Source organism: Ascidia mentula, chromosome 1 (genome assembly GCF_947561715.1).
Source record: "Ascidia mentula chromosome 1, kaAscMent1.1, whole genome shotgun sequence".
NCBI classification, from domain to species: Eukaryota; Metazoa; Chordata; class Ascidiacea; order Phlebobranchia; family Ascidiidae; genus Ascidia; species Ascidia mentula.
In genome coordinates, this window is record NC_138566.1 from 24,482,303 (window position 1) to 24,502,426 (window position 20,124).

The window sequence follows — 20,124 nt, forward strand, 5'->3', positions numbered from 1 at the left end:
TAAATTATTTGTGCAATGTGTGCAAAACTTGATCAAAGTCTATTTTTAGCAATTACAATGTAAATTAAACAAAAAATTTTGAATAAGCCAAACAATAGTGTGCAGGGTAAACGGCTTCCATAACAAATTGTCTCGATGATGCTAGCGCAATGTATCTCAATGAAGGTCGGCTGACCTGTTGGCTAGTTGCCACTGAATTGTCTGTTCACCTGTGCTCTCGTCTGTGATGCAGGCAGGCAGAATAATTCCAATTATAGTTTATTGATCGAATCGAAATCAGAATTAGTCTTGTTCAAAATAAAATCGAATCAAATGGAATAACATGTTAAACTGGAAGTCACATAATATGCGATAATGCGAGAGAAAGGCAGTGTGTTCGTAAACACCATATGTGGATTATTTAAGATAGAGTGTCCATATCAAACAAAAACACCCCGAATGATGGAACACTGGAAAAAGTTCTTATCAAACCAGCTTCCAGCTACGACGTTGTCCCACATGCGGCTTTGTGATACAATTGAGGGCACATTCTCACTCCCTCAAAACAGTTACTCATACATCAAAGGCGGTTTACATCACACGACCACAATTCCAAACGAATGACGCTGCAAAGTACCTATGCCCAGATATTTGGATATTTCAATCCTGCAGAATGTGCCATTCGAAAAAAGCAGAATCAACACATGAAACATGACGTAACGTAAGAAAAATGGTTAGAAGTAACAAAAGAGTAACGGCAAAAGACATGTAATCGTGTCTGACGAAACGATGGCAATAAGTCGTCAACTGACTAGCTTGTCTAAAAATGATCTTGTAAGTCATCGCAGGAGAAGTAAGTTGCTGGAAGGAAAGTAGTCTTTCGTTTGCTGATGAGAGAACAGACGTAAATATGTGGGAAAGCAGAGGTTAAAAAAAACGCAGAAATCTGACAAGACTATGCACAAGGGTTGGCGTAATTCATAATGTGCTGGCAATGGGCCGATGGACTTGTCTAGAACGGGTGCGGGGTAACGGTCGTGGTGGGATTGTTGCCGTTGCTTAGTCGCTCATTGTTTGACTGCTTTGTTGTCGATCGGTAGGTCGACGTGTTGTTTCGCTGTGCAAAGTTGGATTGTGCTGAAGTATTGATTGTGACCAGTTACATGGCAAGCCTTGCAACTTCTTCTTCAATTTCCATGCGCCTGCAAACGTAGAGATATTGTTACTATTTTAATACTTCCGCAAAACTTGATAAGATAGTACTGGGACATTTTTATCAACCAAATTCATTTCTTTTTGCAACATTTTTTTTGCATTATGTTGTTCACTTTTTTGTTTATGGTAATTTTGTGCTTACATCATCAGAAGTTCATAATATTCCCGGCGTTTTTTGCCCATGAACATCTGGGTCATGTGTTTGTAATACTTTTTTCCATCAAGTTCGAGGGCACATTGTATTCCAATGTAAATTTGATCCGAACTCAGTTGATCAGAACTCAATCTTTTGCATCTTCTCGCTATTTCAAACTGGAGGAGAACAAATGCCTGGAAGTTTCTGTCGAGTTCGCATCCTTCATCCAGATGACGGAACAACGGTTTGTAAAATCCGTTACTTTCAATCATAAATTTGTTGTAACGACTAGCGAAACCGCTTTCTAAGACGGTTTTAGATAAAATTTCCCACTTTGGTGAAACTTTTTCGTGATCAGGAGAAAAAATTACAATTCCGTTTCCGTTATCGTTTTTACAATTGATCACAAAAACATCCCTTTCCTTGATACTAAAGTAAATCTTTTTTTTGGGAAACCATTTGTCAGAAAGTATAATCTTCTTTAAAAGGTCATCCAGTTCGTTACAGTGCTTATTGTCTAAAGTTTCCCGAACCTGCAACAATAGATTGTTTTTTTCTAACGGTTCTTCTTTACTACTGATTTTGTTCGATATCTACCCTTGCAGGGGATGTATATGGTCTGGGATCTGTTTTCTGTACCTTCCGTTTGTGTGCTTCGAGTCTCTGAAGCATATGTTCTCTGCAGGTAAAAAAAATAGTCAGCACAAACTTGATTTCCAAGTATGAACTAGAGTTGAAGGGGATAGAGTTGAATGTAAACCACAGGATAAACAAAATAAATCGCAATTAATCCGGATTCGAATAAAGGCAAAAGTTTCAGGTTAAGTTGTCTACGAAAAACGTAGGTAGATAAATATGGGCCGTCCCTAAATAAGTTAAACATCGTTGTGTGACGTCATACGTGCAGTAAAAATGGCGGTTTAGTGGAATAAGTGTTTTCGGATTTGCCATGACTTTAAAAATTTTGCAAGATTTTGTAACTAATTTCAACTTTTGACACTTACGTGTATGACAAGTTCTCAAATCTACAGACAGTTTTTAACCATAATCTGTACAAGTTTTCCCTGTCCTCATACAAGCATAATTGAAAAAAGTCTTGCGTCCGTTTTTTATCATTAAGCCATTTTACAAACAAAAAAATCTGAAAACCCTCATCATCGAGAGGACTTTTATTAACCGATCCTTCCTCAAACTTATAAAACTTCTGTGCAAAGCCTTCTTTCAACGAAGGAAGGCAGCTTTGGAAGTTAATCACTTTCTTTCCTGGTAAGTTTGCAAATGTAAACCGAACTTCTGGTTCTTCCTTAGGCCCACACAAACAAAGCGAAACCCAATCTGTGCCTTTTTTCAGATGGTCGAAGTCAGCTAAATTCTGCCCTCTCCAATAATGTACGTCATGAAGGTACTACGTATAAAAGTATTTAGTCAGTTTTTTAGAATGCTTATTGAATCGGGTGCTTTGTAAGTAAGCATTTAAAACTGTATCTATGTTTATTAGAAGGTAAAATCGTTAAACTAAACTCAAAACAATTGAACGTTGTATTAGTTTCCAAAGCAATACATAAAAATGATTCGGCAAATTTAAACTTTTGCACAACACGAATACCTTATTTTCGGGACATCAATTAGCAAAACAATTTATACAACAATATGGATATGTGCAATACATGTTGCTCACATATAACGACAGCACAAAGAATGCAATATACCAACTTTGATATAGGTTTAGGGCAAACGTACCAGTGTACGTGTCAAAAATGTCAGTGACATCGACATGCGACCAAACCTTTCTACCAAACTCATAACTGATCACTTCTTTTTCCACCTATTTTACAAAACACAGAAAATAAATGTCAGCATATTGCATTTAATGACCAACTTCATAAGTAATCCAACTTTTGTGCCACTCTGCTTTCATGAGCAACAACACGCCTGAGTAATGGAGTTGTCGGTTTATCAATCACGATTTGTATGAACTTCTTCCCGTTCTCCACACAAAAGTCTATTGAAGCTGGAATTATTTCTGCGTCGGTACGCGTGTTCCAATAACTTCATATTGAATTCCATTAAAAAAGCAATGTTAAGACAGTGAGGATTATTTTCCATTAAAAACATCTCTTGGCCCCAGACAGTAGCAATAATATTTTTGTTACAGACAGGAAGGAATCACCATCAATATTTGCTTTTGGTGTCCATAGAAAAGGCGTCCCTATACAGCGTACTGTAAATATTAACAACAATACTATGCTGGTAAACAATTACTATTTGATTTTGATATCCACGGGGTAGGCGTCCCTTTCCAGTGTTTAACATTTTTAATCAGAAAAGAGTAGCCTATATTTATGATTAGGCTTTTATGAAAGCTGTGTGCTGTTGGCTATCGTATTATACATGAAAATTTATACGAAAAATGCCGAGTACATAATGTGTAACGTAATTATACGTTGCATAGCAACGTTTGCATTGATGGAAATATGAACAATGGTCACACAACAGCCAGTTGTGTCATTACGGTCGAAATCTCTTTCCACTGGAATTTTGGGTGAAGGCATTCTATAGGTGGTGTCTTGTTCAGCATCTCATTTCAAAACGGTTGCTTTCTCACGTGATTTGATCTCGTTACTTGTGTGATTCACAAACTTTATCAGTTTCTACGCAACAGATGTGTTTTCATATTATTTTATTGGTTAGCTTAAATGTGTCGCCTTGATAGGTTTCTCGTGTATAAAGTCCTTCATTGTTTTGTGTAAGTGTGCGTCTGTTGTTAACTGTTCGCTAACCGTCCTTCTTTTCACTTTGTTTCTCTCCGGTTTAAATAATAAATGGCGTTGAGGCGAGGCAGGGCAGCGCAGCAGCTGTACTGTGCTCACCTCAGTTCTTTTATTGGGTTGCGTGATTCGGTTCTGTTCTATTCTGTCTGAGCGTTTGGGCGTAAAATCACTCAGTTTAGCGTTGGTATCAGTGCGTGTGTAAATTTCGTATTCAAAATCGTTCGTGTTAAATAAATATTGTTGTAGAGATTTCATCAGGTTTTCAATTTAAGTCAGGTTAGGAAATATAACAATTAAAACTCACGTGCGATCTTATATCAAATGCGTTAATCAAATGGGATTTTCCATCGATCATAAATAATATTGTTAAGATCCAGCTTGAGGCTCATATTTGGCATACACAGCACAAGAGATTGTCAAGCAATAAATTCGAAGAAAACAGCAGTTCAGCTTGCAGCCAACAGTGGGCGAGAGAATTCCATCTGACGGAGTTGCGGAGCAAGGGATTGCATGCACGAAAGGAGGAATAAAACGAAATAAATCAAATTTCCCTAAAAATATTAATTAGTTTAATAATAAAAACGATTTTGGATTGAGCTGTGCAAGCACGAAAGCTCGAAAAAATGTCGTTGTGTTGCGCGAAGTACATTGCGGTACTAATCGTGATGAAAATTAAAAAGTAACCAAGCAACAAGCCAACCAACCAATTACAAAGGGGAACCACCATGTAGCAATAAATTTATAAACATTGAAGATATACGCAAGTTTACAATATTATTAATCTCTTTGTTCAATTACACTTCAGTTACCTAAAACTGTAACACTGGACAAACATGGTTATTTGGAGCATTCATGCTAAGGGTGCGAAAAAGGAGGACAATATCATTTACATAAATTACAATCCTCGGAGCCGAGCCAGCAATACAATTACTGTGTGGGTCGTATTTTGAATACACAGTTTTATAAATGTTGAAATATCTTGATAATACTAGTCGCCACTAACAATAGCAATATTAGTAAAAGTGTCAATCCTGGCAATGGTCAATAAACTATTGGTAGAGGCAGTGTGTAGCAGTGATGTACATTTTAGATATACTGGGTCTAGGTGGTGCTAGAGAGTAACATTTGCAGTAAAACACGGGATTAAAGCAACCACCTGTCTTGGATTATAAGCCTAATTTAAAATTTGTGGCAGAGATAAATATGTTAAAATAATTTAACAATTTTTGTGACAGTAGAAGCAGTTCAAAACTTCAGGCGTTTATTGCAGGACCACTAGATCAAACAATTGTTGCTTTTGCTGTGTTGGTTGTAGTTGTGCAGCAAAGAAGTTTTACAAATGTAATTACTTTTGCAAAATTTAGTGGTAATTAGAGGTGCATCAATATATAATATTTACTAGTCTGGACATTATCTGAACAATCATGATTTTAAGTGAGCTGCAGACAGTAGGGCACACTGTTTCTACATACTGGGTCTTATTAGTGCAGCTTGATAACTTGACTATATGCCGAATGGCCTGGCAAAAATTCATTGTGACATGAAGCACAATGGTATTATTGATTTGGATTTAGCTTATGATGATCTATATAATGATCTACTTTAAATAAATCATTACTGGGGCTGCCATGCATTTTTTTATTACTACAAGATGCCTCCTGTGGCAATATAAACGTTTTAGTTGATATGCAGCAGCCTTCATCTGTGCAGCAGATGCACCAATGTAAATGCGCAAAAAACGCATTTACATTATATGTCAGCATAACACGATCCGGTACTATATTTTGTGACCACTATACGGCACTAAAATGGCCACCAGGTGGAACTGCAGGTGCAATAGGCTATTGGCAGCATTGGTCAAGCGCCCGACCTGTATACCAAGAATAAAACCTGATCGGGATTCGTGCCCAGGATGTCCTGTATAATGAAGCACCCCAATATGCTCTCTTGCGCAAATCGCAATCATTTTACTGGAGCAAAGCGTGCAACGACGCTTTCCGACGTCTCAAAGACGATGTTGTCAATGCAACGACTCTGGGTCACTATGACACATCGAAGAATCTCATCCTGGCAACCGACACATCGCAGTATGGAATAGGTGCCGTGCTGATGCAGGAACAGAACGGTATCGAGCATCCGATCGCTCATGCGTCAAAGACGCTCAACGAGCATCAAAAAAGGTACTCACAAATAGAAAAAGAAGCGCTCTCGATAGTTTACGGTGTAACAAAGTTCCATCAGTTCCTGTACGGAAGGAAATTCACCTTGGTCACCGACCACAAACCGCTGCTGGCTATTTTCTCGCCAGACAAAAACATTCCCGTTCTCGCTGCGCAAAGATTGCAGCGATGGTCGATAAAGTTAATGGCGTACCAGTATGAAATTCGATACAAGGCAACGCAAGAACATGGGAATGCAGATGGCTTGTCACGTTTGCCTTTTGGTCCGGATAAAAAGTTCGACGACATGGACCGTCTACAAAATGAAGAAATTTCGCATGCTGTGGAAGATTCAATGGATGGCATGCCGCTTACACTTGAAACAATAGCAAAGAGCACCCAGCTTGACGCCAACTTGAATAAAGTTGCAAAGTGGATCTCTACTGGGAACTGGCCAGAACGCCAAACTACGAATGACGAGCTAAGTACTTACTATAATTACGCTCAGTCGCTTTGGATCCACGACAATGTGATTATATTGCAACGAGACAACAACACCCGAGTGGTTGTGCCAAAGGTATTTCGTTCCAAAATATTAGAAATGTTGCACCAAGCTCATTGGGGCATTTCACGTATGAAACAAATGGCCCGCCGTTACGTCTGGTGGCCGCGTATCAATGCTGATATTGAGAATCTCGTGAAAGGCTGCACACCTTGTCGACAAGCAGCAAAAGCGCCAGACAAACAATACAGAAGTTGGCCGAAGACATCCAAGCCCTGGGAGCGCATACATGTGGATTATGCCGGGCCTTTCTTGAACAAGATGTGGTTGGTGTGCTTAGACGCGCACTCGAAATATCCTTACGTGTCCTGATTTCAGTCCGGCCACACCACATCAGCGCACACCATTGCCGCAATGAAAGATATTTTCGCCATTGAAGGGTTTCCCACAACCATCGTAAGTGACAATGGACCTTAGTTTACGTCACAAGAGTTTCAAGATTTTTTGTACCAAGTTGGATATTCGTCATGTCACATCACCCCCATTTCACCCCGTTTCGAACGGAGAAGCAGAACGCTTCGTGCAGACATTTAAGCGGGGAATGCAGAAAACTTGTGCGGGAGGGAAGACATCAGGAGATGATCTTACTGCAGCAACACGATGTCTCATGACAACTTACAGGTGTACGTCCCATCCGGCGCTGGAATTTAAAACTCCAGCCGAAATTCTACATGGGCGTCAACCGCGAACTCTGCTGTCACTTTTCGCACCTCATCACAGGCGAGATCAACATACGCCAGAAATGAAGCAAGCCATCGGTCCTCTTGTGTATGCCCGCAACTACTCATCAGGACCAAAATGGCTCCCTGGCAAAATCATTGAAAAACGAGGAAATGTTCTCTACTTAGTACAAACCGACAGAGGTGTGTGGAAAAGACACGTCAACCACGATTGCCGGAGATTTCCAGCGATACAAGTGATAATGCTGGTCAGGACCACGCAGAAACGTGTCTTAGTGAGGATGCCCAAAAACACAACCGCGCTGGACGTTATCCTACACGCGAGCGAAGGCGACCCGATTTTTATTCTCCGCTGTAGAACTAAATTGTGCGGGAGGAATGATATACATCGCCTTTATATATCTTGTACATATACATACATGTGTTGTTGACGCATCAATCTGTGACGTAACAGAGTCACTTGTAAAGCATTCAAGGTTCATTGTTTATGATTCCATTCTATGTTTGAGTGGCTTATGTGTGGACGTGTTATATTGGCATTAAAAGTTGACTTCGCAATTTACCCGCGACAATAGAAAACCTATCAGTCAGACATTAAAAAGTCGTAACAGTATCGTCTGCGCAGAATGAGGTTGCAACGACCTATTTCCTGCAAAAATACTTTACCCAACCTTATCACATAATATATCATATCCAACTAACGTCAAACTCACTATTTCCGATGACGTCTGTCAGTGCGTTTAATCTATCGCATGATTTTATCATGTGTTGGAAGTGGGGTTTGAAGCTGAGTTGTTCACAATAGAGTAAGAGAGTTTTCCCACTTTTGCGGCAATAAAGGACTATGATTGTTCAATGTTCGCATGTGATGAAATAGGAAGGAGGCCGATGAAACGTTTACAGCAATATTTTAATAATTTCGCCAGATGGTTGCAGGATGAATATTTATTATTTTTGCACCAGTTTGTCTTTGTTCTTCTTCTATTTATTTACGTCGTTTACGCCGGCACAGCAGAAACATATATTTTAGCATTTTGAGAGAAACTTTGTTGTTTTAAGTATTTTGCAAAAAAAAACTGCAAAAACGCAAGCAAGCCCAAAAAACAGAGTTCCAGTTTTGTTGCAGGCAACAGGTTATGTTATTCGAGATGTTTGCAAATTAACCCACACTAAAGTAAAACACAAGTGATTATGAAGTTGTTTGTTCTCTTACTTGTAAATTTTCTACCGGTTGTTTATGGACAAACTTGGTACAAGTTAGATGCATACCACGAATATTTGATCGGACCTCAAGTTAATTCATACACAGAAGCTGAAACAGCATGCAGTGCACATAATGCACATCTCGCAAGTGTTAAAACAACTGCTATATTTAACTTCCTGGTTGGAAAGATTGGAACAGTATCAGGTAACAAAATTGATCCTTTGGATTTTATATGTTTGTCGATCAAAATAAACAAGTTTAATGGCATTCCGGGATCGGCCTCTTTTCATGACGAATCAGAGAGAGATATCCGTAAGAACCAATACAGGGTCTGTGCAGTAGAGCGATTTCGCCTCATTATGCAAACATAAAAACATTTGTTCGGTGTACAAAATGACAAATATATTGTATTAAACGTTTTACCCAACATCGCTCAATAAAACGTGTAAAATCTTTTGCATTTCTAATCCCAATTCGCCACAATCTAGGTTGGTTGTTTGGTAAGCAAGAAAGTTAAACCGGTTGTAATACCTTCCAACTATGTTGTTTACCACTCAGCTTTCCCTTTTTCGTTCTACATCGGATCAACACGAGTTCCGGGAACAAACAACTTCCAGTGGACGGATGGATCAAGTGTTGACAGTGTACAGTGGATTTTAGGCGAACCAAACAACTCTGGTGGAAACGAGGATTGTGTAATAATAGGATGGATTTACGAACTTGATCCGACATACAAATGGAGAGATGTTCATTGCTCATCACCTTCGATATATATTTGTGAAAGAATCCCCCCAGGTAAGTTATTAAATCGTTTATTTCTTAACCAGTCTCAATGTACAGCAAGGGATGTTGCTTACTCATACTCATTGAGATACTTATGTGAAAGAATTTCGCCCTATAGACCGCTGTGAGGTAAAATTCTGTAACAGTTGTTTGTTTGTAATGTCAACAAGAAGGTTTCAATTGTATTTCCTAACTTTAGTCTCGTGTTTCTTTTCTTATATGAAAGTTCGAATTACGTCTACGACTAGGACAGCAACAACCACCAGCAGAGCAATATCCACAACAACAACCGCCAGTACAGCAATACCCACAACAACAACCACCAGTACAGCAATACCCACAACAACAACCATCAGTACAGCAATACCCACAACAACAACCACCAGTACAGCAATACCCACAACAACAACCACCAGTACAGCAATAACATATTTTGAGACATTTTTGTGAACGAATAAGTTAGGAAATATTTTCAAGCATACTTTTTGAGATGAATTATTGATAAACTAAAACAAATTCTCAGTAAAAACAAATTTTGAAATTCATTCAAATAACTCGTTAACTAAGCTGGAAAAGCGCACTTTTTGCAAGTTTGTCAAGATATAACTCTCAAAATATGTATAGGTATTTCCCGACAGTATTATGGGCAACAAAGACTTGGTTTCTACTTTTTCAACAAGTTATATTGGAGAAAACCTAAGTCCTTTGTCTTTCTGTTGTTTATGAGATATATTTCGCCCATAATTCGGCATCTTTGTCAAGATTTATTGTGGTATAATGCTTTGCGAGACAGATTATAAAAAAAATATATATAAATATTCTTTCCTTGTGATATACACCAATTGATCGACAAATCACTAAAACATAAAAATTTAAACTTTATCTGCACTTTAATCAGAGGATTTGAATGTACTGAGATGTTGTTGCAGCAACGGCAGCTACCACGACGGTTAACACTGCAGCGTTAAGCACAATTACAACAACAACAACATCCAAGCAAGTCATGGGAAGTACCACGTCTGTTGCGGTAGAGTTATCCAGCGGGACCAACAAACTGCCGTATGAAACAACCGTACTGATTACCACGACCGGTAAACGTCCAGACACAGTTGACTTAAGCACTAGTGCAATAAGTATTTAACTATACGTGTTGAGCTAATTAATCATCCATTTAAACTTTTCATTAACATGAAAGTCTTGTAACTACATCCACAATCTGTGTAAATTTTCCAACCAAAATTACAGCATCCAACAGCACCAACCTGTCAGCTATCATTGGTTGGACGTTGGCTTGCATTGCAGTGTTTGCCCTAATTTGCATGGTTGGATATCATGTGATGAAGCAAAGACGAAGAACAAGGCGAGATCGAAATTGTTGTTTGTTTATTATCTGAAGGGTAAACACTGTTTTTAGGGTTGTTGGATTGGAAAATCCCACCGAGGTCGCGGTTGCAGCAGCGGCAGGCGAGTAAACTGTCCACGGTTCATTACGCTTTTTCCATAATTATTTGTTAATTTGGACGCTTTTTCAAACGGCGATGATCTCGATAGTCTATTATTTAATACACAAGTGATTCTGTTCCCCTTCAGAAGTCGATTTGGATAATTAATTCTTCAGCCCGCCGTGTCTGCCATGTTCTTATACAGCCTGTAAAATGCGTTTTTGTTCACCAAAACTTTCACATTACAAGAAAATCACGTCATGGTCAAGATGATTTCTTTTCATGAACTTATTAACGAAATTATGTTTTGCGTTTTTACTTTAATCACTTCTTGTCTCAACATCTGCAGATAACGGACAACCAGACGATGCGTACATTTTGCCAGAAACTATCCCGACAACCAAGAACCAACCAGCACGGCAGAACCATCCTTCCAACCAACACCAACCAAACCCTGACATCAACCATTACGAAACCACGCAAGATCCTCAATACGTGAATATCAAAACTACAGATGAGAATTCAGAATACATGGATTTCAAGTAAAGTTGCAGAAAACGTCAAATAATTATCACTGCATACTTTCAAAGTTTTAAACATGTTTGTTGATTTTTATTAAAGCATGACTTTAATAATAAAGTTAATGTCAAATGTAACTATGTACTGTAAAATTGGCTGGAAATAATGGCTGCAGATAGGGGTCACTGTTTCGACCTAATAGGTCTCATCATTGCAGCTATGTTGTGACTTTTAACGATCTTGTCAGCTAAATAGCCGGGTTGAACATTATTGGCTCTACTGCTTATACTTGTCTTGAAATGTTTGTATTGAGGTTTCATGCTGTCGTTGTTTCGTTCATTCAATTTTATTTCACGTAAGCCCTTCATCACTGCATTGAGTCAAACTACATCCTCGTGCTTTCTTGTGCACAGTGCCCTGGGGTACGCAGGACCATCAGGTTTAAAGACCGTTTATCAAGTGGAGATATACGGGTGGAAAAAAAGGTTTGCCGTTTAAAATATAGCGAAGATTCATGTGCAGACTCAATAAACATCCGCGTGACAGGCATAACCTGATGGTCAAGCGTTCCCCAAGGCACTGTGCTTTAGACCCCGGTATCTCGTTTTTTGTTGGCACGCATTTTTAATTCTTTGTGTTTACGCTCTTTATCGCCTTTTTCACGAGTCGCCGTTGGCGTTGCACTTTACTTTTCCTGATGAAGGTCTGTTATACGACCGAAACGTCGTCCAAACAAGTAGCTTTCTTGCCAGAGGAGCTTTGAGTTATTAAGTAGTATCCCTAAAGGCATTAGCGACAACTGTTTAAAGTCATGTGCGACTTCCGTCTCTATATGAATATGGGACACTCCTAATTTATTGTCTGCTACTGAAACAAGAATTCAATATTGATGAATAAACACTGATGTTATTTGGAACCGACCGAATAAAAGTATCGAAAAATATCAGAATACAGAAGGACATGTTTTAAATATTTAACTCACAATCAAAATTATACTCGTTTTAGTGTGTTATGTTATGCTCTGAAAACTTGTTCGTTCATGGCATTGTTGTATTTTTGGTGAACGTTTTTCTTATATTTTTTATCTGAGTCAAGTAGCTAAACTTCACGGCATGTAAGCTCGTCAACCTGCTGTAATTATTTCTTCTCTACTACATTTTCCCAGTTTCAAAATATTCTTCCTGCGTCTCAATTTTATTCGCGTCTGGCAGGTGATATGAGCCGACCGCTAACTTGCTAGTGTCTTTGTATGGTAAGCGTAAGATTTACAGCCGGCAAACCATGACGGAGTCCTTATTGTCATTATGTCCGTTACTCACACTGTTAATATACGCTAACGCAAAAGGAAAATTGGTTGCTTAGATTTCTGTTTTACCAACCTCTGGTTTAATTTCCCTACTTGTGGAAATAAACAAAAAATAACGTTTGCTGTCCTATAGCAGCGACTAGCTTGAAAAATAACAACGAATAACCTCAATAAGATAGCAGACTGCAGCTTTAAACTAAAATTAGTTCGCGCACAGTCACGTTCTGCTCAAGAATTGATCGATTTTTACATTATATATCTGTACTGAATAGTGAATCCCACCAATTTTCATCACAAAAAATTTAATTTCAGCATGTTTCGATAAAGTTGTCGTTGTCGTTACAAAGCCTATGTCGTTACAAAGCAACCTTATTACGTAAACGCGGAAGTGGAATCAAGCCTTAAATCAAGCCAAACATTTGTGATGAATAAAAGTTCATGGTGACAAAGGAAAAGAAAGCACAACTCAGTTTGATCAATCACAGTTATATGATTGTGTGGAATCACTGGTTTGCATATTTATCAATACATATCTATGACGTCTATTTGCATTTAGTGAATTAATGACTTTCTTTCTGGGTAAGTTTGCAAATGTAAGGCGAACTTTTGGTTCTTCTTTACGCCCATACGACAGAATGGAAACCCCATCTTTGTCTTTTTTTAGTTGGTCGAAGTCAGCTAAATTCAGCCCTCTCCCAAAATGTACGTCATGAAGGAACTACAAATAAAAGTTTCGAAGGCAAACGCCCATAAAAGTATTTAGATTGTTTTTTAGGATGTTTATGGAATCGGGTGCTTTGTAAGTAAGCACTTAATCTTCTCAACTGTATCTACCTGTGTTTATTAGAAAGCAAAAATCGTTAAACTCAAAACAATTGAACGTTGTATAAGTTTCCAAAGCAATACATAAAAATGAATCGGCAAATTTAAACTTTTTGTACAACACAAATATCTTGTTTTCGGGACACCAATGAGCAAAACAATCTACACATTTATATGGATATGAGCATCTGTCACATTATATTAAAGAACAGTTCCCAGTATTGTGGTCCTATTGTTTAACATGAAATTGCTTTTGTACTACGTTCCAGGAACGGTCAGTGCATATGTCCAATACATATTGCTTAAATATAACGTCTCCACAAAGAATGCAATATACCAACTTTGATACAGGTTTAGGACAAAACGTACCAATGTCTTCAGTGACATCGACATGCGACCAAACCTTTCTACCAAACTCATAACTGATCACTTCTTTTTCCACCTATTTTACAAAACACAGAAAATAAATGTCAGCATATTGCATTTAATGACCAACTTCATAAGTAATCCAACTTTTGTGCCACTCTGCTTTCGTGAGCAACAACACGACTGAATAATGGAGTTGTCGGTTATCACGATTTGTATGAACTTAACCCCGTTCTCCACACAAAAGTCTATTGAAGCTGGAATTATTTCTGCGTCGGTACGCGTGCTCCAATAACTAAATGTTGAATTCCATTACAAAAGCAATGTTGAAACAGTGAAGAATATTTTCCGTTAAAAACATCTCTTGGCCCCAGACAGTAGCAGTATTATTTTTGTTACAGACAGGAAGGAATCACGATTTTCCCTATACAGCGTACTGTAAATATTAACAACAATACTATGCTGGTAAACAAATAATATTTGATTTTGGTATCCACCGGGTAGGCGTCCCTTTCCAGTGTTTAACATTTTTAATCAGAAAAGAGTAGCCTATATTTATGATTAGGCTTTTACGAAAGCTGTGTGCTGTTGGCTATCGTATTATACATGAAATTTTATACCAAAAATATCAAGTAAATAATGCAATTTGAAAAAACCAGTTTCTTTAATCAAGTTTATTTCAAAACAACAATAGGCCTCTTTCCAAACAAATCTGCTCGGTGCCGTTATTGAGAATTATTTGTAAGTTATTTTTTTAAGAAACTGTAGGTTAATTTTACGGTTTTGTCATATACATATGTGGGAAAGTTAATTAGTGCAGGGGTTCCAAAACTGGGGTTCGCGGACCTCTGTGGGTCCGCAACGACTACAAGGGGGTCCGTAATGATACCTCAAAAAACAATTAATACGTTTTATACAGTGCGTAGGCAGTAATCACTGCAGTAATTATAACTCAGTTGGTTTCGTAAGCTTTACAATACGTACATTGTACAAGTACTCTTCTGTTGAATGATTTTCACAATGTCAATGTATTTGTTATTGTTGATTTTGTTTGTAGCATTTTCAACGCTAACTACGTTGCAAAATGATGTGAAGTAAGACAGGGGGTCCGAGAAAAAACAGGTTGTCGTTTTTACAAAATGAGTTCCGCGACCCAAAAAGTTTGGTACACACTGAATTAGTGCATATAAAGCATAAGAGATTGTCAAGCAATAAATTCGATAAAAACAGCAGTTCAGCTTGCAGCCAACAGTGGGCAAGAGAATTCCATCTGACGGAGTTGCGGAGCAAGGGATTGCATGCTAGAAAGAAGGAATAAAACGAAGTAAATCAAATTCCCCTAAAAATATTAATTAGTTTAACAATAAAAATGATTTTGGATTGAGCTATGCAAGCATGAAAGTTCGAAAAAATGTCGTTGGTTTCCGCGAAGTACATTGCGGTACTAATCGTGATGAAAATTAAAAAGTAACTAAGCAACAAGCCAACCAACCAATTACAAAGGGGAACCACCATGTAGCAATAAATTTATAAACATTGAAGATATACGCAAGTTTACAATGTTATTAATCTCTTTGTTAAATTACACTTCAGTTACCTAAAACTGTAACACTGGACAAACACGGTTATTTGGAGCATTCATGCTAAGGGTGCGAAAAAGGAGGACAATATCATTTACATAAATTACAATCCTCGGAGCCGAGCCAGCAATGAAATTACGGTGTAGGTGAACTCGTATTTTGAATACACAGTTTTATAAATGTTGAAATATCTTGATAATACTAGTCGCCACTAACAATAGCAATATTAGTAAAAGTGTCAATCCTGGCAATGGTCAATAAACTATTGGTGGAGGCAGTGTATAGCAGTGATGTCTTAGATATACTGGGTCTAGGTGGTGGTAGAGAGTAACATTTGCAGTAAAACACAGGATTAAAGCAACAACCTGTCTTTGAAAATAAAAAATTTAAAATTTGTGGCAGAGATAAATATGTTATAATTTAACATATTTTGTGACAACAGAAGCAGTTCGAAACCCGAGACTTTTGATGCAGGACCACTAGATCAAACAATTGTTGCTTTTGCTGTGTTGGTTGTAGTTGTGCAGGAAAGAAGTTTTAAAAAATGTAAATACTTTTGCAAAAATTGAGTGGTAATTAGAGGTGCATCAATAAATAATATTTACTAGTCCGCACATTATCTGAACAATTATGATTTTAAATGAGGTGCAGACAATGGGACACACTGTTTCTACATACTGGGTCTTATTAGTGCAGCTTGATAACTTGACTATATGCCGAATGGCCTGGCAAAAATTCATTGTGACATGAAGCAGAATGGTATTATTGATTTGGATTTAGCTTATGATGATCTATATAATGATCTACTTTAAATAAATCATTACTGGGGCTGCCATGCATTTTTTTATTACTACAAGATGCCTCCTGTGGCAATATAAACGTTTTAGTTGATATGCAGCAGCCTTCATCTGTGCAGCAGATGCACCAATGTAAATGCGCAAAAAACGCATTTACATTATATGTCAGCATAACACGATCCGGTACTATATTTTGTGACCACTATACGGCACTAAAATGGCCACCAGGTGGAACTGCAGTTGCAATAGGCTTTTGGCAGCATTGGTCAAGCGCCCGACCCGTATACCAAGAATAAAACCTGACCGGGATTCGTGCCCAGGATGTCCTGGGTTCAAATCCCGCTGTGGTAAAAAAATAGGCTACATTGCGATACGCTATGACAATCTACTATTGGAACACAGTTTTAAAAGTTTCCTTTACTTTTTTATTTTTATATACCTGAATTAAAGCCTACGCATACCTACGCATGTAGGCTACAAAGGCTAAGAATTAAATACTAAAATTTTATGCATTTTCAACGTAAAAGGTAATGCACTCCAATCAAGCAATCAGTCAAGCAGTGTAATTTTGTTTTAGATGGTTGTGGAAAAATTAGCGACAAAACCTCAATATTTCTTCTTCAATATCGTCTCGCCTGAAACGTAAAGACGATGTTATTGCGAAACACTTGGTGATATATGGTTTGTAAGATTGCTATCTGTTCAAAGTCTTAAACGAATAATTGGATATAGGGAATACTTTTTTCGCATTATTTTTTTGGGAAGCCCTATTTTGCTTATGGTAATTTTGTGCTTACGTCTTCAGAAGTTCATAATATTTCCGACGTTTTTTGCCCATGAACATCTGGGTCATGTGTTTGTAATACATTTTTCCATCAAGGTGAAGGGCACATTGTATTCCAATGTAAATTTGATCAGAACTCAGTTGATCAGAACTCAGTCCTTTGCATCTTCTCGCTATTTCAAACTGGAGGAGAACAAATGCCTGGAAGTTTCTGTCGAGTTCGCATCCTTCATCCAGATGGCGGAACCGTTTGCAACATCCGTCAATCATAAATTTGTTGTAACGACTGGCGAAACCGCTTTCTAAAACGGTTTTTAATAAAATTTCCCACTTTGGCGAAACTTTTTCGTGATCAGGAGAAAAAATTACAATTCCGTTTCCGCTTTCGTTTTTACAATTGATCACAAAAACATCTTTTTCCTTGATACTAAAGTAAATCTTTTTGGGGGGCAACCATTTGTCGGAACGTATAATCTTCTTTAAAAGGAAAACCAATTCGTCGCAGTGCTTATTGTCTAAAGTTTCCCGAACCTGCAACAATAGTTTGTTTTTTCTAACGGTTCTTCTTTACTACTGATTTTGTTTCTATATCTACCCTTGCAGGGGATGTATATGGTCTGGGATCTGTTTTCTGTACCTTCTGTTTGTGTGCTTCGAGTCTTTCAAGCATATGTTCTCTGCAGGTAAAAAAAAAATAGTCAGCACAAACTTGATTTCCAAGTATTAACTAGAGTTGAAGGGGATAGAGTTAAATGTAAACCACAGGATAAACAAAATAAATCGCAATTAATCCGGATTCGAATAAAGGCAAAAGTTTCAGGTTAAGTTGTCTGCAAAAAACGTAGGTAGATTAATATGGGCTGTTCCTGATCAAACTTTAACATCGTTACGTCATGCACTGATTACCTTCAAAATGGTGGGTATTGACTGTGACGTCATACGTGCAGTAAAAATGGCGGTTTAGTGGAGTAAATGTTTTCGTATTTGCTAAGGTTTGCTGCACTTGCCATGACTTTAAAATTTTTGAAAGTTTCTGTAACTAATTTCAACTTTTGACACTTACGTGTAAGACAAGTTCCGAAAACTACAGACAGTTTTTAACCATAATCTGTACAAGTTTTCCCTGTCCTCATACAGGCATAATTGAAAAAACTTCCTTGTTTCCGGTTTTTTATCGTTAAGCCATTTTACAAACAAAAAAATCTGAAAACCATCATCACCGAGAGGACTTTTATTAACCGATCCTTCCTCAAACTTATGAAACTTTTGTGCAAAACCTTCTTTCAACGAAGGAAGGCAGCTTTGGAAGTTAATGACTTTGATTCCTGGTAAGTTTGCAAATGTAAACCGAACTTCTGGTTCTTCAGTAGGCCCACAGGACAGAATCGAAACCCCATCTTTGTTATCACTTTTCAGTTGGTCGAAGTCAGCTAAATTCTGCCCTCTCCAATAATGTACGTCATGAAGGTACTACGCATAAAAGTATTTAGTCAGTTTTTTAGGGATGCTTATTGAATCGGATGCTTTGTAAGTAAGCATTTAATCTTCTCAACTGTATCTACCTGCGAATATTAGAAAGTAAAAATCGTTAAACTAAACAATTGAACGTTGAAACATAAGTTTCCAAAGCAATACATAAAAATATTTCGGTAAATTTAAACTTTTGCACAACACGAATACCTTATTTTCGGGACATCAATTAGCAAAACAATTTATACAACAATATGGATATGTGCAATACATGTTGCTCACATATAACGACACCACAAAGAATGCAATATAACAACTTTGATATAGGTTTAGGGAAAACGTACCAGTGTCTTCAGTGAAATCGACATGCGACCAAACCTTTCCGCCAAACTCATAATTGCTCACTTCTTGTTCCACCTATTTTAAAAAACACAGAAAATAAATATCAGCATATTGCATTTAATGGCCAACTTCATAAGTAGTTTGAATCATAAAGTTACCAATAACTAAACTGAAGTTTAATTTCGTCTACCTTGGCCTGTGGTTATGTTGGTATTTCCTTAACTTTTGTTCCACACTGCTTTTGTGAGCAACAGCACGCCTGAATAATGAAGTTTTCGGTTAATCATCACAATTTATATGAGCTTCTTACCGTCCTCCACACAAAAGTCTGTTGAAGCTGGAATTGTTTCTGCATCGGTACGCGTGCTCCAATAACTAAATGTTGAATTCTATTACAAGAGCAATGTTGAGACAGTAAACCCCTGTATCGTGTCAACAATATTTTTGTTACAGACAGGAAGACAATCAATATTTGCTTTTGGTGTCCAAGGAGTAGGCGTCCCTGTACAGCGTACTGTAAATATTAACAACAATACCATGCTGGTAAACAATTAATATTTGATTTTGGTGTCCAAGGAGTAGGTGTCCCTGTACAGCGTACTGTAAATATTAACAACAATACTATGCTGGTAAACAATTATTATTTGATTTTGGTATCCACGGGACAGGCGTCCCTATCAGGTGTTTAACATTTTTAATCAGAAAAGAGTATATTTATGATTGGGCTTTTACGAAAGCTGTGTGCTGTTGGCTATTGTATTATACATGAAATTTTATACCAAAAATATCAAGTAAATAATGCAATTTGAAAAAACAAGTTTCTTTAATCAAGTTTATTTCAAAACAACAATAGGCCTCTTTGCAAACAAATCTGCTCGGTGCCGTTATTGAGAATTATTTGTGAGTTATTTTTTTAACAAACTGTAGGTTAATTTTACGGTTTTGTCATATACATATGTGGGAAAGTTAATTAGTACAGTGATTCCAAAACTGGGGTTCGCGGACCTCTGTGGGTCCGCAACGACTACAAGGGGGTCCTTAAAAAACAATTAATACGTTTTATACAGTGCGTAGGCAGTAATCACTGCAGTAATTCATTGGTTTCGTTTACAATACGTTCATTGTAAAATTACTCCACTTTTGAATGGTTCTTACACTATTGTTGTAGGCTATCTTACTATTTCAAAGTGGTTCATAATCTTTTCTT

The 20,124-nt window shown here is 37.6% G+C and overlaps 2 protein-coding genes across 4 annotated transcripts; both read right to left on the reverse strand.

Annotated features, from left to right (window-relative positions):
* Nucleotides 1-228: 228 nt before the first annotated feature.
* LOC145908103 (uncharacterized) lies at nt 229-14,024 on the reverse strand. 3 transcript variants are annotated; one of them, XM_082995298.1, is made up of 6 exons: nt 3,227-3,316; nt 3,071-3,155; nt 2,335-2,735; nt 1,928-2,009; nt 1,337-1,863; nt 229-1,181 (listed from the first exon to the last, which is right to left on the reverse strand). In XM_082995298.1, exons 2-6 carry the CDS (start codon nt 3,131-3,133, stop codon nt 1,139-1,141), a joined length of 1,116 nt encoding a protein of 371 aa, XP_082851424.1. In that variant the 5' UTR covers nt 3,134-3,155; nt 3,227-3,316; the 3' UTR covers nt 229-1,138. The 3 variants fall into 3 exon arrangements, with proteins under 3 accessions (XP_082851424.1, XP_082851433.1, XP_082851417.1); XM_082995307.1 differs by lacking the exons at nt 3,071-3,155; nt 3,227-3,316 and adding an exon at nt 13,948-14,024; XM_082995291.1 differs by having other exon boundaries at nt 3,071-3,249.
* Nucleotides 14,025-16,649: 2,625 nt separating this feature from the next.
* LOC145910526 (uncharacterized) lies at nt 16,650-19,135 on the reverse strand. Its single transcript, XM_082997682.1, has 6 exons — nt 19,108-19,135; nt 18,920-18,992; nt 18,169-18,575; nt 17,701-17,782; nt 17,119-17,636; nt 16,650-16,956 (listed from the first exon to the last, which is right to left on the reverse strand). Exons 2-6 carry the CDS (start codon nt 18,968-18,970, stop codon nt 16,914-16,916), a joined length of 1,101 nt encoding a protein of 366 aa, XP_082853808.1. The 5' UTR covers nt 18,971-18,992; nt 19,108-19,135; the 3' UTR covers nt 16,650-16,913.
* Nucleotides 19,136-20,124: the final 989 nt, after the last annotated feature.